The sequence below is a fragment of the Sinocyclocheilus grahami genome, unplaced genomic scaffold (assembly GCF_001515645.1).
Source record: "Sinocyclocheilus grahami isolate Dianchi unplaced genomic scaffold, SAMN03320097.WGS_v1.1 scaffold343.1, whole genome shotgun sequence".
In the NCBI taxonomy this organism is placed as follows: Eukaryota; Metazoa; Chordata; class Actinopteri; order Cypriniformes; family Cyprinidae; genus Sinocyclocheilus; species Sinocyclocheilus grahami.
In genome coordinates, this window is record NW_015505522.1 from 478,745 (window position 1) to 495,925 (window position 17,181).

The following is a 17,181-nucleotide window of genomic DNA, read 5'->3' on the forward strand; positions in this document are numbered from 1 at the left end:
AATAATATTTCACAATTTTTACTGTATTTTTAAACAAATAAATGCAGCCTTGATGAGCAGGAGAGGCTTTTTTCAGAAACATTAAATAATATTACAGACTCAAACTTTTGAACAGGAGTGAACATAAAAAAAAAAATACATATATATATATACTGTATATATACATACACACATATACAGTGTGTGTATATACACTGAAAAAAAAATCCGTAAAATTTACCGTAAAAAATCTGGTAGCTACATTTGAGGTATTACGGTTTTAACCTAAATTTACAGTTAAATACCATAATTTCATTAACTGATATAATGTTATTATACCAACCTATTGAAATCCTGAAGTCTGTTTTGTATCTTTGTAATACACTGATATCCACCAAAAGCAGGAGGTGATGAGAGTCACATGATGAACCAAAGCCCATCACAAGCAGCTTTTAAATAATAACATATATAGAAGGTGCACAGTGTCATTCACACAAACACTAAACACCATCACGGTAATTGTTTTACAGTAATACTGTAGACATTGCTTTATAATGTCAACGAGAATATAATACATTTATATTTATTATATTATTACAAAAATGTTATTCGAATATTATGCACGTATATGCATTATGATAATTTAGAAAATTAAGTTGCTTAATTGTCATGAAAATAATGTTCAAATAGAAAACTGTTAATGGCACATTAACGATAAGCTTAATGACGCAAATGATCATTTTAGACTTTTTTAACACATTTTCATGAGATGAAATCCTAGTAATGATTGTAATGCGTATCTTTTCATTCTGTAAGTTATTGATCAGTATTTCAGTGTGATAATAAATCAGTTTTCTCTGCAGATCAGTGACGCTTACAGTCGTACTTCGCTTAAAGAGCAGTTCAGAAGCTGCAAGGTCAACGAGTTCAGGTCAGACTTTATATATTAAAGCACCTAAGCTAGCATTATTAATATTTTGTCCATGTATTTAGGAGATGTAATAACCAACAGCTGTGAGTTTGTGAAATGCTTCAGTGCAAAAACAAACAAACATTTTCTTAATGAGAATTTCTATTTGAGATATTTTTAAAACGAGATAAATTTACTAGAGAGGTATTTATTTATTGTTTGTGTAGTTTAATGCATAAATAAAAATTGTACAATATTACAGTTTTTAATCTATTTATGATCAGAGAATAGGAGACTTAATTCAAAAAATCGTACCTACCCCAAATTTAGGTATTGTATAGTTTATAACTATGCATTTAAATGTTTGTAAAAATTAGTGATTTGTTTAAAAAGCGAACGTTTCTGAAGTTGTTGGTAATAGTGGTGCGTCTGCTGTCAGTCACTACAGTGAGTTGTCCAGAAGGACAGAAGGCTTGTGTTGATGGGTCAGCATGTGTTCCTCAGTCGGACTTCTGTGACGGAGTACAGAGCTGTGCTGACAGCACCGATGAGCAGCACACTCTCTGTGGTATGTCCTTTATATATGCATTTACACACACACACACACACTCTCACTCTCTCTCTCACACACACACACACACACTCTCTCTCTCTCTCACACACACTCACTCACACACACACACACTCTCTGACTCACACACACACGCACTCTCTCTCTCACACACACACACACACACTCTCTCTCTCTCTCACACACACTCACTCACACACACACACACTCTCTGACTCACACACACACGCACTCTCTCTCTCACACACACACACACACACTCTCTCTCTCTCTCACACACACTCACTCACACACACACACACTCTCTGACTCACACACACACGCACTCTCTCTCTCACACACACACACACACACTCTCTCTCTCTCTCACACACACTCACTCACACACACACACACTCTCTGACTCACACACACACGCACTCTCTCTCTCACACACACACACACACACACACAATACTAGTGCTTTTGAGATGCATTCATTGTGATGCATGCAGTGTCTTTCATGCGCTGTAGCAACAGAGTGTGACGGTCAGTTTCTTCTGCTCGGAGCGACCGGATCCTTCCACTCAAAACACTTTCCCGAGGTCTATGACAGTCCCACGGCCTGCCGCTGGATCATACGGTAATATGATAATCAGACACATCTACACATACATCACTATCTCACAAACTCTTTCAATTCAATTCAATTCAAGTTTATTTGTACAGCGCTTTTCACGATACAAATTGTTGTAATAAAGCAGCTTTACAGAAAATTAAGTTTCTACAATATATTTAGTGGTAGTTTATCAGTGGTGACTGTCAGTTAATGTACATATGGCAGAAATGTACGGAAAAATCAATTAAAGACGGTCTGTTAATCAAACAGACGATGAACACTATTAACAGCAGTTATTATATGATGCAAGCAAACTTGTAGCAAAATGTGGTAGTTCTGTTAGTTGTTTCAGGGTTGGGTTTTTAAATACTTTATTATGTCTTTCAATTCAAAAACACATTTAATACAATAATGCAAGTTAATTTTTCCTTTGAAGACATAATATTTTTTTTACCAGTAGTTATTCCTTATGTTATCCTTTCCATAGAGTGTACTATAGAAACTAAATCTAACCGATCACTTAAAGCCGGGGATTCTTCCCTCTTTTTCAAAATGTTGTTATTGCTTTAAAAGCTGCAATTCTCAATATTCTAAATAAATATAACTCATCTTCAGTAAGTAGCATAGTTCCTATATACACAAAACTATATTTTGTATCTTTATTATATTTCATTTCTTAAACATTTCTACTATTACCTGAATTACTTCTGTCCAGAATTTAAAACATATATATTTTAAAGGTATAATATCTGTGTCCCTGCAGCACAAAAGCAGTGTTGAGTCGCTGGGGGATATTTGTAGCAATAGCCAACAATACATTGTATGGGTCACAATTATACATTTCTCTTTTATGCCAAAAATCATTAGGATATTAAGTAAAGATCATGTTCCATGAAGATATTTTGTACATCTCCTACCGTAAATATATCAAAACTTAATGTTTGATTAGTAATATGCATTGCTAAGAACTTCATTTGGACAACTTTAAAGATGATTTTCTCAATATTTAGATTTTTTTGCATCCTCAGATTCCAGATTTTCAAATAGTTGTATCTCAGCCAAATATTGTCCTCTCCTAACAAACCATACATCAATGGAAAGCTTGTTTATTCATGATGTCCCTTGAAGACCCTTATGACTGCTTTTGTGCTCCAGGGTCACACATATGAGTGTAATGAGCTTTAAGTTCACCACAACTTCTCCAACATCCTGAAAATAAATGATTATATTTGGACGATATTTCTGGTGTCTCACAAACTCACACAGTCTGTCATTTCACACACAGAGTGACTGAGGGCTCGGCCGTCAAAATAGTCTTTCACACTTTCCATACGGAGCAGGACATCGACGTTCTGAGGCTGTACGAGGGCACGGGCCCCATGAAAACACTGACACGTGAGATTCACAACAAAACCCTGATATTACGAGAAGGAAGTCTTCTGAAGTCTTGACATCAGCCTTTCTCGTTCAGACTCGCTCTCAGGCGCATCTCCTGGAGACATATGGCTCTTATCGCATGAAGCCACTGTTGAGTTTTTCGCAGACTACGTCAACAGCCTTCAAGGATTCAACGCGACTTACACGGCAGAGAACGTCAAAGATCTCTCTAGTGGGTGTTGATTTCAGCTTATACTGCCATTGAGTCAATTTATAGAGTGCTCTAGTTTATTCACAGGCATATAGAGTCCTGAAGCGACGACTGTTATCGTTTTATTGCAGAAAATAAGCTCTGCACTGCAAAAAATGACTTTCTTACTTAGTATTTTTGTCTTGTTTTCTATAGGGATGCACGATATATCGGCCACCATATCGGTATCGGCCGATAAATGCTCATTTTTCCTGTTATCGGTATCGGCCTGATAAGAAAATTTGGCCGATATCTTAAAGCCGATAAATAATGCATTATTTCCTTCAGAGACACTTCAGATGCGCGCTGTTCGTTTGCAGCCTTTTGTGCAATTGTACGTTGTAATATTGTGTTTATTTGATGTATATCTGATGTATCTCATATAGAATGCGTTTGGTAAAGTTAAAAGAGCGCTTCTAGTATAAATATCTATAAATTCTTCAATCAAGATGCATTTACTTGACAAGTAAAATGATTTGAGATATTATGTCGTGTTTTCTGAAAAAACAAGCAAAAATATCTGCCAATAGGGCAAGAAACATAATCTTGTTTAGCCTTTGAATTAAGATTATTTTTCTTTTGTTTTTGTTTTTCAGAAAACAAGACTTAATATCTTAAGTCAAGTAAATGCATCTCAATTGAAGATTTTTTTTTGTTGATATTTATACTATAAAACAAGAAAAAAATACTATGAAAGTCATTTTTTTGCAGTGTGTGACCGCTTTATGGCTCTTAAATGTCTTTCCAAGATCATCTTCACAAATGCGCACAACTTGAAGCTTCTCAAGAAGTAGAAAGTCATCTGCAAGTTGTAAAGTTTGAGTTAGATTCTCATTCAAAAAACCCGAAGTGCAAAAATGCCAACTTGCTTATTTGATCATATTGGGAGTTATTACTGAAACGTCAAGCTTGTATTGAATTCTATGTTCTTTGGTAGATGAAGAGAAGATAAACTGCTCCTTTGAAGAGCACTTCTGTCACTGGAGGCAAGATTTTAATGACAACGGCGACTGGTTTCGAGCACAAGGCGCTATTGTCCCTCCTGACACCGGCCCAAGCTTCGACCACACGACCGGAGACCAGTCAGGTGCCATTAAATACAGCAACAATTACAGACTAAACTTTCTTCTTCTTCTTCCACTCTGGAAGTCTGTGGCACCTCCGAGCTGTATAGAAAAATGTGAAATTTGGCACACACATAGAGCACAGTCTCAACACTAACCATAGCAAATTTGGAGTCTCTATCTCAAACCCTCTAGCGCCACCAACAGCTTAAATTTGCACCTTTTTGAAAAAAGTTATTTTTTTCCTCTGACTCCTTGGCTGTAGGATTGATTGCACCCTATGACATCATTTTGAATTTTTCCTCCTACCCTATTGCTCCAATTTGTACAGAAATCGAGCCAGATCATCTTCAGAGCATGCTGACTAAAAGTCAAGTTGATTATTCGAACAGTTCTTGAATAACACGTGAACGAATTTGGTCGAAAAGCATGCCAAAACGGATGTGAGGCTATATCTCCACAACGCTTTAGCATATTGAGACCAAACTTGGTGGGTGTTATAATAAACATGACCTGAGGATATCTGCACAGTTTTGGCGCAGCGCCACCTAGTGATCAGGAGATATGAAAAATGGCTCTTTTTGCTTATAAATTCTGAATGGTTTTCGCCAAAAATTACAAGACTGGTCTCTTAAGTTTCAGTGCGCCATACAGAGTTGAACAATACCCATGCTGCGTCACAATTCGCCTACTTATACTATGCCCTAAAAGTATATACTCTTTTTGTGTAGAAAAAGTACAAACTTTTGAGTATGTAGCAGAATAGTAGGCCAGCTTTGGGACATACTACTTCGTCATAACTGTGTTTTTAACGAATGCTCTGTTGCTTAGTTACGTGCATTCTGTCACGGTTTAAACGGCACTGTAATCATCTTATCACAGGTAACAAAATCACATGTAATTTCATTTAATTTCCTACCGTATTGGAGAGAAATGAAGAGGCACATTGTGTGTCTTTCATGCCGAGAACGCTCTTCATTTGTTTGCATAATGATGCATTTAAAAGTTAATGACCAAACGTATCATTATAAAAGTTCACAATGTTGCTGCAGATGAAATATAATGTGCATAACATTAAATATTTTTTAATCAGGTTAGACATTGATTATTTATCACTCAAACCCCTTTCTCGGCCTGTCCGTCGATCGTGCATATCCACCATGTTGGTAGTTTTTAAACCCTTTTCATGCGTGTTTGTAGTTCTAATGGAATCCTCGTCCACCGCGCAATGTGTTGTGGGCAATATTAGCCGTTAGAGAGTGCATCGATCTGTACTTCGGATTCTAACCGGAAGTAGTAGACCATCCGGGAATCTTTGGCATACTTTTTTTTAACATTCTGTGATACTATTTTTGCGAATTGGGACACAGAGCCAGTTTACCGATGTTGGCCATAATTTCATCGTAAAATGCTATATTTTACAAACATATTGGCGTAACGTTACGAAACTCACTATGTGTCTTTGGCACTGTGCCCTGTACTCAAAAAGTCATGGGGCAGCACCCCCTTGAGGTAAAAAATGATAGCAAAATTTCAAAAAATGCTCATATCTTTTGATTATTTTTGCCTGTTATCATGAGACTGGTTTTGAGAGATTCCTTTGAGAGAACATCGATACCAATTATGTCATAATTAGCCGAACTTCACTTCCTACTTTTTTCGAACTCCTCCTGGACTGTTCATCCGATTTTCACTAAGTTCGAATCTGATCATTTTCAGACCATGCCGGCAAAAAGTTATGGATTTATATCCACATTTTATATCTGAGGCTGTATCTCTGCAATGATTTGACATTCTGACACCAAACTCTGTCATTGTCACCTCACACTGACCACACCACATCGATCTGAGAACAGCGCCACCTATTGGTCAAAAGCAATAAACCATTAAATCACTTCACTAATTCATGTATTTAGAATTTTTCAGCTATTTTGACTAAAATCATCTTAAAATGACACATTTTTGCAGTTGGTCTGATGCTTGCTGCTTTGCTTGCCTCTTAACTCCAGCTTGCAGCTATATTTATACTTTGATTAATTATTACGATTACGATTTGCATACCGATGTACTGTAACGAACATAGGTTTTTATCTCATAGGGTACTACATTGTGACCCCTCGGACCCCTGGAAGTCAGGATAAAAAAATCCGTATATACAGTCTTCCTCTGACTCCTATATTAGGCGTTAGAGAGTGCATCGATCTGCACTTCGGATTCTAACCGGAAGTAGTAGACCATCCGGGAATCTTTGGCATACTTTTTTTTAACATTCTGTGATACTATTTTTGCGAATTGGGACACAGAGCCAGTTTACCGATGTTGGCCATAATTTCATCGTAAAATGCTATATTTTACAAACATATTGGCGTAACGTTACGAAACTCACTATGTGTCTTTGGCACTGTGCCCTGTACTCAAAAAGTCATGGGGCAGCACCCCCTTGAGGTAAAAAATGATAGCAAAATTTCAAAAAATGCTCATATCTTTTGATTATTTTTGCCTGTTATCATGAGACTGGTTTTGAGAGATTCCTTTGAGAGAACATCGATACCAATTATGTCATAATTAGCCGAACTTCACTTCCTACTTTTTTCGAACTCCTCCTGGACTGTTCATCCGATTTTCACTAAGTTCGAATCTGATCATTTTCAGACCATGCCGGCAAAAAGTTATGGATTTATATCCACATTTTATATCTGAGGCTGTATCTCTGCAATGATTTGACATTCTGACACCAAACTCTGTCATTGTCACCTCACACTGACCACACCACATCGATCTGAGAACAGCGCCACCTATTGGTCAAAAGCAATAAACCATTAAATCACTTCACTAATTCATGTATTTAGAATTTTTCAGCTATTTTGACTAAAATCATCTTAAAATGACACATTTTTGCAGTTGGTCTGATGCTTGCTGCTTTGCTTGCCTCTTAACTCCAGCTTGCAGCTATATTTATACTTTGATTAATTATTACGATTACGATTTGCATACCGATGTACTGTAACGAACATAGGTTTTTATCTCATAGGGTACTACATTGTGACCCCTCGGACCCCTGGAAGTCAGGATAAAAAAATCCGTATATACAGTCTTCCTCTGACTCCTACAAAGGAATCAGTGTGTCTGCAATTCTGGTTAGTTTTTCTCACCGCGGTAACATTTGGAAACATTCAGCTTATTTGTGCACACTGTATGAAAATGACTATAAATGCAAATTAAGATGATAAAATGCTAGAATGAATCAAGTATGTGAAGAAGTATTGCATGTGCATTTCAAATCTTAAAAGCACATTTTAAAAACGTACTTGCATATAATATTTATCAGAGTAAGCATGCTTTTTTGACCTGCAAGACTAAAGTTCAGCTAGTTTAATATAAATTTATCTATAATACATTTTCATTTAATTGTAAATATCATGCAATTGTCTGAAAACGTTACATACAGTGCACATTTCAGTGCTCTTCTCAAGTGTGCTTGTTTTGTGCTCGGCTGTAAGTGGTTTGTGCCTGTGCTCTTTGAGGTATCACATGTTTGGCGAGGAGGTTTGGCGTCTGACGGTCACGGCACAGGAAGGCTCATCCGTCACCGTCCTCTTCCAGAAAGAAGGGAACTACGGTGACAGCTGGAACTACGGTCAAGCCACACTAAACATCACTGCAGAGGCTGTGGTCAGCTCATGTACAAACAGGCTTAAAGGGATAGTTCACCCAAAAATGAAAATTCTGTCATTAATCACTCACCCTCATGTTGTTCCAAACCCAGAAGACTTTCGTTCATCTTCAGAACACAGATTAAGATATTGCTGATGAAATCCGAGAGCTCTCTGACCCTCCAGACAGCAAGGATCCTAACACGATCAAGGCTCAGAAACGTAGCAAGGACATTGTTAAAATAATCCACGTGACATCAGGGGTTCAACCGCATTATAAAGCGGAGAGTTCCGGTGCTTGATTCTGATTGGCTGAGCCGTGTTCGAAGCTGTTGTAAATGACGCTACAAAGTAACGTACACCTTTGTTTACGTTTGTGTGTTGCTCGGCAACCACTTTGTAGCAAACACAACTGTTTCTGAGGCGCTACATTGATCATCGAAGATGAACGAAGCTCTTACAGGTTTGGAACGACACGAGGGTGAGTGATTAATGACAGAATCTTCATTTTTGGGTGAACTATCCCTTTAAACTTCATAACCTAAGATGCTTATAAGGTCATTAACGGCCGTTTGGTCGGTCTCTCAGGTGGTGTTTGAGGCGCAGAAGAGGGCAGGGTTTCTGAATGACATTGCTCTGGATGATATCAGCGTAGCACCTGGTTCTTGTGGAGCGGGCCCTCCGGAGCCGACCCCGGTCCCTCCTCCCATCACTCCTCCTCCTATACCAGGTGAGCGATTATACCTGCTGCAGTCAGGACATTTATATTAGCACGAGATTGCAAAGGAGTCCCGTTCATGTGATGAGCTTGAATGATTCATCATAGAGGATTGTTGGGGACCGTTTGACCTGTATGAGCCCAACTGGACATTCAGCTCTCCAAACTACCCCAACGGCTACGGACACAGAGCTTCATGTGAGTCCTAGACACATTATATTATGATCCTTAAGAATGCAGAACAATTTACAGAAGATTCTAAAACATAATGTGAAACTGCACCTCTGCCTGCTTCAGTTTCTAATGTTTTGGTCATTGTCTTGTTGAGGTATGTGGACTTTACATGCTAAGGAAGGACAGAATATCCAGCTGCATTTTCAAGACGTTGCTTTAGAGATGGCTTATGACATTTTAGAAGTTCGAGATGGAGCGACGCCCTACTCAGAGCTGCTAGGTGATTTTGCATATATTTACAAATGTTTTCTTTATTAAGGCATGCATTTATATTATAGATAATATGGGGGGATTTTAATAAATGTTTTAATACAAAACTCTACCTATATATATATATAAGTTTGGTTGGTAAGATTTTATGTTTTTGAAAGAACTCTTCTGCTCATCAAGGCTGCATGTATTTGATAAAAAATGTATACAGTAGAAATTGGGAAATAATATTTAAATGTAAAACAACTGTTTTCTATGTGAATATCTATTAAACTGTAATTTATTTTTGTGATCAAAGCTGAATTTTCAGCATCTTCACTGTCACACGATCTTCAGAAATCAGTATAATATGCTGATTTGCTGCTTAAGAAACATTTCTGATTATTATCAAATGTTTAAAAAAATTGTGCTGCACAATATTTTTGTGAAAACTGTGATACATTTTATTTTTCGGGATTCACAGATGAACAGAAAGTTCAAAAGAACAGCGTTTATTTGAAACGCAAATCTTTGGCAACATTATAAATGTCTTTACTGTCACTTTTGACCAATTTAATGCATCTTTGCTGAATAAAAATATTCCTTTAAAAAAAAAAAGTCACATACTTTATTAATAATTGTAATATTTAATTGACCTCTGATATGAAATGCACACACTATGCCATAATGATTTTTACTAGTTTATTTGCACAGAATGTAAAGTAATGTGTGTTTTGGTCATTGAAGGTGTCCTAACTGGGGATCGTTCCTTCCCGGATCTGTTTTCCACAAGCTCTCAGATGACAGTCATGCTTTTCACAGATGCCTCGGGCAACAACAGAGGCTTTCTAGCCAACTTTAGCACAGGCATTAACCTCGGGCAGCCAGGTATGCTTTCTGCTGTGCGCTATATCAGCATAACCACATGCACACGGCTTAAGAAATGACATAAGTTCTGGTCAATATGCAGATCCGTGTCCCAGCGGTCAGTTTCAGTGCGGCACAGGAGTGTGTGTGTCCAGCTCAGGTGTGTGTGACGGAGCAGAAGACTGCGCTGACGGCTCTGATGAAGCTGGCTGTGGTGAGCCAACAAGCTGAACCATAACAAACCCAGTCACGTCGTTCATGCATGCCATCACAGGCTCTGCTGTGTTTCAGTGCATATAATCAAAGAGAACGTCACTGCAGCTGAACGACTGAGACTTCAGGTCCAGGATCATCTTTACACGGTGTGTGCTCAAGACTGGAGCTCTCAGCTCTCACACTTCTTCTGCCGCTACCTGGGCTTCAGGTAAACACTTAATCACGGAAGACAGTGAGAATATGATCATATCAAGCCTCACACATGAAATAATAAGTAAAATGTAATTGTTTATTGAACCTTTAGACAAAAATATATAAAAAAATATGGGATAGGATGTTAGAATAGGACAATATTTGGCTGAGATACAACTATTAGAAAATCTGGAATCTGAGGGTGCAAAAAAATCTAAATATTGAGAAAATCATCTTTAAAGTTGTTCAAATGAAGTTCTTAGCAATGCATATTACTAATCAAACATTAAGTTTTGATATATTTACAGTAGGAGATTTACTAAATATCTTCATGGAACATGATCTTTACTTAATATCCTAATGATTTTTGGCATAAAAGAGAAATGTATAATTGTGACCCATACAATGTATTGTTGGCTATTGCTACAAATATCCCCCAGCGACTTAACACTGCTTCTGTGCTGCAGGGACGCAAATAATATGACGCAGTGAGAATATGGAGCTCATACATGAGGAAAGAACAGCTCGGTTTTATATACAGGCTCAAACTGAGCAAAATTGCAAAAATGCTGATATTTATATATGGACAAATCTTAAGATGAAATCCTGATCGCTTGTAAATCAATGAGATCTTTATGATAAATATCAGTCATCACTCCAGTAATATGCCTTAGTACGATGAGATTTAAATGTTTAGTTTTATGATCAAAGCTCTGTAGTTTTTATTCTGGGGGGAAAACCTATAATGCAATGCATTGTCTAATCCTTAGTTGCTTTAGTCTAAGAAATGTTCAGCTTTAAATATATGAAACAATATACTTTATGAAAATCAGTAAAGATTTCACAGCAGAAAGAGGCAATTCTTCAAATTAAACTACAAGGCCTTTTACTTGCTAAAAAAGTATAAACTATCAATCAGACGACAGAGGAATGGAAGCTGTAAATTGTTCATTGGAAACAAATGTTTTGATCTTAATGATAATCTAAAGGCTTTAGAAATGTGTGTATTAAATATGATACAGTAGCTTTATAGGGCTACACAGAAAAGTGTACTGTGATGTCTGCAGGTCAGGAGATGCTTCGTTCTCCAGCGTTACGGATGGAGATGCTCCCTTTACTACTGTAAGTGTGAATACTAACGGCTCTCTGGATCTGAAACCCAGGTAATCACTGAAATAATACATTTGATGAAAAATAAAAACACTTTTATTGGCCTATGAAATCTCAGATTCTTTTGTGTCTTTTTAAAGTGACACGTGCCTCGGTGGGAAGATCGTGTCGCTGCTCTGCAACAATCAGCGTAAGTTTGAAACCCGCAGCTCGGCTTCATTCAGTCTCAAAATCAGCAGAAGTCCAGCATCTCTTGTTGTTTACAGCATGTGGCGCACGTAAAGTCCCCTTAAACAGTGAGACTAGAAGCGGAAACAAGGCGGGCCGAGTGGTGGGCGGTCAGGATGCTCAGAAAGGGGCGTGGCCATGGATAGCATCTCTGCGCTGGTTGGGCACTCACGTGTGCGGAGCCACTTTGATTGACAGCGAATGGCTGATCACAGCCGCACACTGTGTTTATGGGTAAGCAGTGTATACGGTATTGATCATCAGTGTTGAGGGGTAACGCATTACAAGTAACGCGAGTTACGTAATCAGATTACTTGTTTTCAAGTACCTTGTAAAGTAACGCATTACTTTTAAATTTACAAGAAAATATCTCTTACTTTTTCAAATTAGTAACACTAGTTACTTTGTTTCCCATTTATTGACTGACAGCTCTGGTGTCGCCATGGTGACAGAGATCAGGAGCAAGTGCAGCGCGTTTAGACTAAATATGAACATGCATTAATTCATCTCACCTGCACAAAAAACAGATTCAGTATTCATCAAAATGAATTAAAACAGTGAAATGCAAACTCAGAATATAACTCAAACCTGCAATAATTAAATATGTTAAATAACACAAATAACCTTTATGTGTTTAATCCTATTTTATTAACCAGTGTCTTGTTCAGTTCAGCCATACTAATGAGCAAAAATTACTTTAGATAAACTAAGATTTGTGCTTTGTTTTTTTTTTATTGCTAAGGAGTGTTTCTTCTCCTGCACTGCAAAAAATGCTTTTCTTATTAACAGAAAACAGAAAACAAGATTATTTTGCTTACCCCATTGACAGATTATTTTGCCTGTTTCAAGCAAAAACTCACTTAATTTTGATTCGTTTTTTCTGAAAACAAGACAATCATTTTTACTTGTCTGGAAAATCTTTCTCGATTTCAGAATTTTTTGATATTTTGGCTGGAAACAAGACAAAAAATCTAAGTAAGAAAAGCATTTTTTGCAGTGATGCATTCTACTGTACAGACGTGAATTTACTTTTCCTTCAGCCTGAGGCTTATTCCTTTCACTTTTTGTTATTAAGGGGCTTTTACATTTGCTAAAAATATAACTTTTTATATTAAAAACATACAAGCAAGCCCAGCCCAGATTTAAAAGGTAATGCAAATGTAACATAGCGCATTACTTTGCATAAAAAGTAACTAAGTAACGTAATTAGTTACTTTTTTAGGGAGTAACGCTACATTGTAATGCATTACTTTTAAAAGTATCACTGCTGACTGTAAAACACAAGCGCACTGAGAAACTGAAAGAGGTTTGATCCTGTAGAAAGAACGTGCACCTGTCAAACTGGGCGGCGGTGCTGGGTCTTCACTCTCAGTTCGGCTCGGATAACCCCGGCAGACAAACACATCTGATCGACCGCGTGATCATGCACCAGCGCTATAACAGAAGAACCAAGGAGTCAGACTTTGCTCTGATGCACTTACAGACGCCTGCCAACTTCACAGGTACACAGGCAAAACTTGTTTCTACAAATGTTGTATTTTACTATGTTTTTCATTTTACAGGCATGCTAAAGGTACATTTGTGAGCCTGCAGCACAGAAGCAGTGTTAAGTCGCTGGGGGATATTTGTAGCAATAGCCAACAATACATTGTATGGGTCACAATTATACATTTCTCTTTTATGCCAAAAATCATTAGGATATTAAGATCATGTTCCATGAAGATATTTAGTAAATCTCCTACCGTAAATATATCAAACCTTAATGTTTGATTAGTAATATGCATTGCTAAGAACTTCATTTGGACAACTTTAAAGATGATTTTCTCAATATTTAGATTTTTTTGCCCCCTCAGATTCCAGATTTTCAAATATTGTCCGATCCTAACAAACCTTACACTCTTAAAAATAAAGGTGCTTCACGATGCCATAGAAGAACCTTTTTGTCTAAATGGTTCCATAAAGAACCTTTAACATCTGAAGAACCTTTCTGTTTCACAAAAGGTTCTTTGTGGTGAAAAAAGGTTCTTCAGATTATAAAAAGGTAAGAAAGAGATGGTTCTTTAAAGAACCTTTGACTGAATGCTTCTTTGTGGAACCAAAAATGGTTCTTCTGTGGCATCTCTTGAAGAACCTTTTGAAGCACCTTTATTTTTAAGAGTGTACATCAATGGAAAGATTATTTATTCAAATCTCAATTTAAAAAAATTTACTCTTATAACTGTTTTTTTGGTCCAGGGTCACATTTGTATAATTTTTTGTTTGTTTGTTTCCAATACAACAATCGTGCAAAAGTTTTCAGTCGTGAATGGCATTGTGGTCGTACCGTACACTACCATTCAACAGATGTATTTGTTTCAAAGAAATTAATACTTTTATTCAGCAAGGATGCATTAAATTGAAAGTGACAGATTTATAATGTTACAGTAGATTTCTATTTCAAATAAATGCTGTCTTTTTAAACTTTCTGTTCATCTGTGAATCCTGAAAAATAAAATGCATCACGGTTTCCACAGAAATATTGTGCAGCACGACTGTGTTCAACATTGATAATAATCAGAAATGTTTCTTGAGCAGCAGATCAGCATATTATACTGATTTCTGAAGATCATGTGAGACTGAAGACTGGAGTAATGATGCTGAAAATACAGCTGCGCATCACAGAAATACATTAAAATCTGTTAAAATAGTGTTTAAAATGCAATATTAGAATGGTAGTGTATACAGTATGCAGGCTATACTTTTTCATCCACGATTTACTCATCGATTTTACCACGATTTTAAAGTAATTGGTGCAATTAGTATGCAACTTCATTTATTTGCATAAAGAAAATCAAGCCAATTTTTGGCCCCCTTTATGATGTTGTGATGTTATTTTCATGACATTTAAACACTTTTCCCCTTCAGTGCACTGATTGTGCATAATAAGAAATGATCTGCCAAGCATTAAAAAGAAAATGCAACCCATAGAAGTGGATTATTATCTTCCAGATTACGTGCAGCCCATCTGCCTCCCAGATCCTGGAGCTGAGATTGAAGAAGGGAGAGAGTGTGTTATTGCTGGCTGGGGACTGACGGCTGAAGATGGTCAGATAGACACAAACACACAGAGATTTGAGTCTGTAATGTTTCTGGTGGTTGTGTGTAAGCGGTGTGTTGTTGATCTGTAGGCTCCAGAGCCGATGTGTTACAGGAAGCCGTTGTGCCGCTTTTAAGCAACAAACAGTGTCAGGAATGGCTTCCGGAGTACAACTTCACCGAGCGAATGCTGTGCGCCGGCTTTGCTGAAGGAGGAGTGGACTCCTGTCAGGTGTGTACTGTACACTTACACAGGATTACACTGTCAAGACAAATCTGTGACATGTACGGTAAAATACCGGCAGCTGTGGTTGCCAGAACTTCACCAGAAAAAATTTGGTAGCAACATTTTAGGTTTAACAGGCTTAGCTTAAATTCACAATAAAATACCGTATTTCATTAACTGATGTAATGTTAATAAACCAACATATTGAAGTACTAATATCTTTTTTGATCCATTGTAATGCACTGATAACCAGTGCTGGGGAAAGTTACTTTTAAAAGTAATGCATTACAATGTTGCGTTACTCCATAAAAAGTAACTAATTACGTTACTTAGTTATTTTTTATGGAAAGTAATGCGTTGCGTTACTTTTTAGGCTATACTTTTTCATCCACGATTTACTCATCGATTTTACCACGATTTTAAAGTAATTGGTGCAATTAGTATGCAACTTCATTTATTTGCATAAAGAAAATCAAGCCAATTTTTGGCCCCCTTTATGATGTTGTGATGTTATTTTCATGACATTTAAACACTTTTCCCCTTCAGTGCACTGATTGTGCATAATAAGAAATGATCTGCCAAGCATTAAAAAGAAAATGCAACCCATAGAAGTGGATTATTATCTTCCAGATTACGTGCAGCCCATCTGCCTCCCAGATCCTGGAGCTGAGATTGAAGAAGGGAGAGAGTGTGTTATTGCTGGCTGGGGACTGACGGCTGAAGATGGTCAGATAGACACAAACACACAGAGATTTGAGTCTGTAATGTTTCTGGTGGTTGTGTGTAAGCGGTGTGTTGTTGATCTGTAGGCTCCAGAGCCGATGTGTTACAGGAAGCCGTTGTGCCGCTTTTAAGCAACAAACAGTGTCAGGAATGGCTTCCGGAGTACAACTTCACCGAGCGAATGCTGTGCGCCGGCTTTGCTGAAGGAGGAGTGGACTCCTGTCAGGTGTGTACTGTACACTTACACAGGATTACACTGTCAAGACAAATCTGTGACATGTACGGTAAAATACCGGCAGCTGTGGTTGCCAGAACTTCACCAGAAAAAATTTGGTAGCAACATTTTAGGTTTAACAGGCTTAGCTTAAATTCACAATAAAATACCGTATTTCATTAACTGATGTAATGTTAATAAACCAACATATTGAAGTACTAATATCTTTTTTGATCCATTGTAATGCACTGATAACCAGTGCTGGGGAAAGTTACTTTTAAAAGTAATGCATTACAATGTTGCGTTACTCCATAAAAAGTAACTAATTACGTTACTTAGTTATTTTTTATGGAAAGTAATGCGTTGCGTTACTTTTTAAATCTGGCCAGGGCTTGCTTGTTTGTTTTTGAAATAAAAAAAGTTATATTTTTGGCAAATATAAAAGCCTTTTCACACCAAAAGTGAAATGAATGCGCCTCAGGCTGAAGGGAAAGTACAGTAGAATGCAGAAGAAGACATTTCAGCACACTTCAGCAATTAAAAAAGACACTAATGTTCATCTAGAGTAATGTGTGATTATTAGTACGGTTGAACTGGATCATTGAAGCTCAGAAGCTAATAGAACTGGATTAAATACATAAAGGATATTTGTGTTGTTTAACATTTAATTATTGCAGGTTTGCGTCATATTCTGAGTTGCATTATTTTTTATTCATTTTGAGGAATACTGAATCTGTGTTTTTTTTGTGAGTGAGATGAATTAATGCATATTCATATTTATTTTAGA

At 37.2% G+C, this 17,181-nt stretch overlaps 1 protein-coding gene across 1 annotated transcript in view; it reads left to right on the plus strand.

The window, feature by feature from the left end:
* Window positions 1-15,600, plus strand: part of tmprss15 (transmembrane serine protease 15) — a 20,385-nt gene extending 4,785 nt beyond the window's left edge. The window contains exons 2-21 of the mRNA XM_016295957.1: window positions 1,329-1,457; window positions 1,974-2,082; window positions 3,344-3,453; window positions 3,530-3,667; window positions 4,623-4,772; window positions 7,781-7,886; window positions 8,274-8,421; window positions 8,991-9,132; window positions 9,229-9,318; window positions 9,449-9,574; window positions 10,291-10,431; window positions 10,514-10,624; window positions 10,702-10,834; window positions 11,886-11,981; window positions 12,069-12,118; window positions 12,195-12,390; window positions 13,477-13,658; window positions 15,145-15,240; window positions 15,324-15,463; window positions 15,595-15,600. Coding sequence (XP_016151443.1) covers window positions 1,329-1,457; window positions 1,974-2,082; window positions 3,344-3,453; window positions 3,530-3,667; window positions 4,623-4,772; window positions 7,781-7,886; window positions 8,274-8,421; window positions 8,991-9,132; window positions 9,229-9,318; window positions 9,449-9,574; window positions 10,291-10,431; window positions 10,514-10,624; window positions 10,702-10,834; window positions 11,886-11,981; window positions 12,069-12,118; window positions 12,195-12,390; window positions 13,477-13,658; window positions 15,145-15,240; window positions 15,324-15,463; window positions 15,595-15,600 — 2,399 coding nt within the window. The remainder of the gene's footprint in view (window positions 1-1,328; window positions 1,458-1,973; window positions 2,083-3,343; window positions 3,454-3,529; window positions 3,668-4,622; window positions 4,773-7,780; window positions 7,887-8,273; window positions 8,422-8,990; window positions 9,133-9,228; window positions 9,319-9,448; window positions 9,575-10,290; window positions 10,432-10,513; window positions 10,625-10,701; window positions 10,835-11,885; window positions 11,982-12,068; window positions 12,119-12,194; window positions 12,391-13,476; window positions 13,659-15,144; window positions 15,241-15,323; window positions 15,464-15,594) is intronic.
* Window positions 15,601-17,181: the final 1,581 nt, after the last annotated feature.